Source organism: Aplysia californica, unplaced genomic scaffold, assembly GCF_000002075.1.
Source record: "Aplysia californica isolate F4 #8 unplaced genomic scaffold, AplCal3.0 scaffold01079, whole genome shotgun sequence".
Taxonomy (NCBI): domain Eukaryota; kingdom Metazoa; phylum Mollusca; class Gastropoda; order Aplysiida; family Aplysiidae; genus Aplysia; species Aplysia californica.
In genome coordinates, this window is record NW_004798349.1 from 184617 (window position 1) to 187506 (window position 2890).

A 2890-nucleotide genomic window follows, 5' to 3' on the forward strand; every position below is an offset into this window, starting at 1 on the left:
AGGTCTGAGACTGGGAGAGGGACGGTTGACAGGACATGTGAGGGGAGGTCTGAGACTGGGAGAGGGACGGTTGACAGGACATGTGAGGGGCGGTCTGAGACTGGGAGAGGGACGGTTGACAGGACATGTGGGGGGAGGTCTGAGACTGGGAGAGGGACGGTTGACAGGACATGTGAGGGGCGGTCTGAGACTGGGACAGGGACGGTTGACAGGACGTGTGAGGGGCGGTCTGAGACTGGGAGAGTGACGGTTGTTGTCCGGGGGACGTGTGCTGCGAGTAGTTTGGTGGTGGAGGCCTCACTGTGTCATCAGTCGTCAGTCTCTCGTCGATGACCGCAGAGGGGGCTTGAGAGTCTCCAGTCTGGCTCTGGGTGTGGGCATGGTTGTGGGCGTGGCTATGGGCGTGACTGTAGGTGTGGGCGTGACTGTGGGTGTGGGCGTGGTTATGGGCGTGGCTGTGGGCGTGGTTGTAGGCGTGAAGCAGAAGCTGGCTCATAGACGGTGCGGTGGGAGCAGTGTGTTGTGCCGGCGAGTCGTGTGTACTTTGAGGGGCGTTGGCGTAAATGTGTTGGTGTCGGTTGGAATAGTGCCTGTGTATTCTGCGCCTCTCGATAGATCTCCTCATGCACGGTCGGAGGTGTCGGGCCTGGGGCGGGGGCGTGCACGGTCGGTCCGCTCGACTTCTGAACACGACGCTGTAAAGATCTTCGTGAGCGGTTCCTTCGTCTGAGCCACCATTTTGGTGAACACAGGGACTTTCATTTTGGTGAACACAGGGACTTTCATTTTGGTGAACACAGGGACTTTCATTTTGGTGAACACAGGGACTTTGGCACACGTTGTTAAACTCTCTGTTATAAAAAACAACGTATCTTCCTCCTCCAAGTTCTGGTGATAAAGGACTTGTAGAAGACACCATAGCGTTTTGTGTTGAAGAAAGTATTGGAGCTTGAGGAGCTTCGAGTTGCTGGTATCTTGGACGTGCGGGGAATGAGTCGTCATAGACAATCTCCGTCTCTACAGATGGCTGAGGCGGGGTGCTGTCAGTTGGAGGTGTGGTACTGTCAGTTGGGGGTGTGGTGCTGTCAGTTGGGGGTGTGGTGCTGTCAGTTGGAGGTGTGAAGTGAGACATTGGAGGTGTGGTGATGTCAGTTGGAGGTGTGGTGGTGTCAGTTGGGGGGGTGGAGTGAGACAGTGAGGGCGTGGCTTGGGGAGGATGGTGGGAGAAGTCAGAGCTGTGGCCACTTCCGTCTCCGCCTCTGAGTGAGTTGTGTTGAGCGTCCCGTGAGTTTTCGTGAGCACTTCCACGACAATGATTCGTTCTTTCAGAATTTTCTCTTTCTGAAGGACGGGTCTGTAGCAAGTTCATGCCGACCCAGTCTCTGTTGAAATGACGCAATGTTTCTGTCAAGGAACTCAAGAATCTGCTGCCGGTGCTACCACTACGTATGTTCTTGTTGTTGCCGCTGTTGTTATCGTTAGTATTCTCGTTGTTGTTGTTGCTGTCTGCGCCGGGAGCTGTGGTAGCTTCAAGTTGCTGTGAGTGACTTGGTGGGAGAAGTAACACTTGGTCTTCGTGTACTACCCGGCATCCTGCGCCACAGGGGTTTCTGTCCGTTGAGATGTTGTTTGATTCCCGAGTGGTAGACGCCACGCTGGTGCTGTGTGGGCTCGAGATCTCCGGGATGTACCGCCCGGCGCATTCATCGGCAGACCACATGTCGTCTTCGCTACTGCTGCCGCTTCCCTCCAGGTCCTCCAGTAAAGTGTCCTGGGCTGTCCCACTCTGGGAAGTCGCCCGGTCAGAGAGTAGTGAGAGTCCCTCCGTGCTGCTGGTATCGGGGAAACCCGACGGTCGTGGAGGAAGGTCTTGGTGCGGAACGTCCGGTCGGGAAGTCCCGATGTCTACCACACAGGAAGTCCTCTGTGTTGATGGTGGGGATGGGCTGACCTCCGGGGTCTCTTCACACTCGTAGATTGTCGCCATTGTCCAGTCGGGCGGCTTTCTGGCGTGTAGCGGCACACACTGCATCATGCGGCGCTGGTGGTCGGTCAGTGTCAGGCCGTGTTTGTCGCGCCCTCGTCTCTTGATTCCCCAACGGATGAGTCCAGTGAAGAGAACACAGAAGAGGACGGCACACACCACCAGGAGAACGAGCTCTGCCGAGGGTTTGCTCGACAAGAACACGTCCTTCTCACGGCGGTCTTGGGGACCCGCGTTCTGCGGATGGTTCTGTCTTCCGTCACGGTTAGCTGGATCCTCGCCCGGCGAAACGAACAGTTTTGGCTGCTTTGGGTTGATGGGAACATTGCTCTTTTCAAATTTCTGAGTCGGATAATTTGAACCGTTGCCTCGAAGAATGATCTCTGCTTTCCGAATCGGTGTGTTGGTGTGAGGCGTTTGTGCGCCATTGCCGTCGAATAAATGGGTGAGAAGTTGTCGATACTCGAGATTAGCCTCGACGATTCTGGGGCGGTCTCCAGCGCTTGTTGTTGTTGTTGTTGGTGGTGGTGGTGCTGGTGCTGGTGGTGCTGGTGCAATGTTAGCTCTGTCGCTGACAACTGGGGGATGGCTGGTGGGAGCTGCAGGGGCTGGTTCGTTTGACGTCACCAAGGCCGGTGTGGCGTGAGTGGCTGTCTGCAGGGAGGGAGGAGACCGGGGTGGGCTCGGTGTGACAGGTGGGGGAGTCTTTGACGTGTGTCTGTTTGGAATCTTTGACGTGTGTCTGTTTGGAACATTTGACGTGTGTCCGTCTGGTAGTTCCTTGCTTGTAGATTCTGTTTTTGGAGGAAAGGAAAAACAAGTTTTTGTGACAACAATCTGTACCTGTAAGCAAAAATGTGGTGGAGTGTTTCATCTTCCTAGTGTGTTTCTATATACCGTATATAT

The 2890-nt window shown here is 55.2% G+C and overlaps 1 protein-coding gene across 1 annotated transcript in view; it reads right to left on the reverse strand.

Annotated features, from left to right (window-relative positions):
• LOC106013644 (flocculation protein FLO11-like) overlaps positions 1-2326 on the reverse strand; it is a gene marked incomplete at its 5' end in the record, with an annotated part of 6707 nt that extends 4381 nt beyond the window's left edge. Inside the window, 2 exons of the mRNA XM_013089916.1 lie at positions 12-726; positions 982-2326. Of these exons, the coding sequence (XP_012945370.1) occupies positions 12-726; positions 982-2326 (2060 nt within the window). The remainder of the gene's footprint in view (positions 1-11; positions 727-981) is intronic.
• Between the last annotated feature and the right edge of the window lie 564 nt (positions 2327-2890).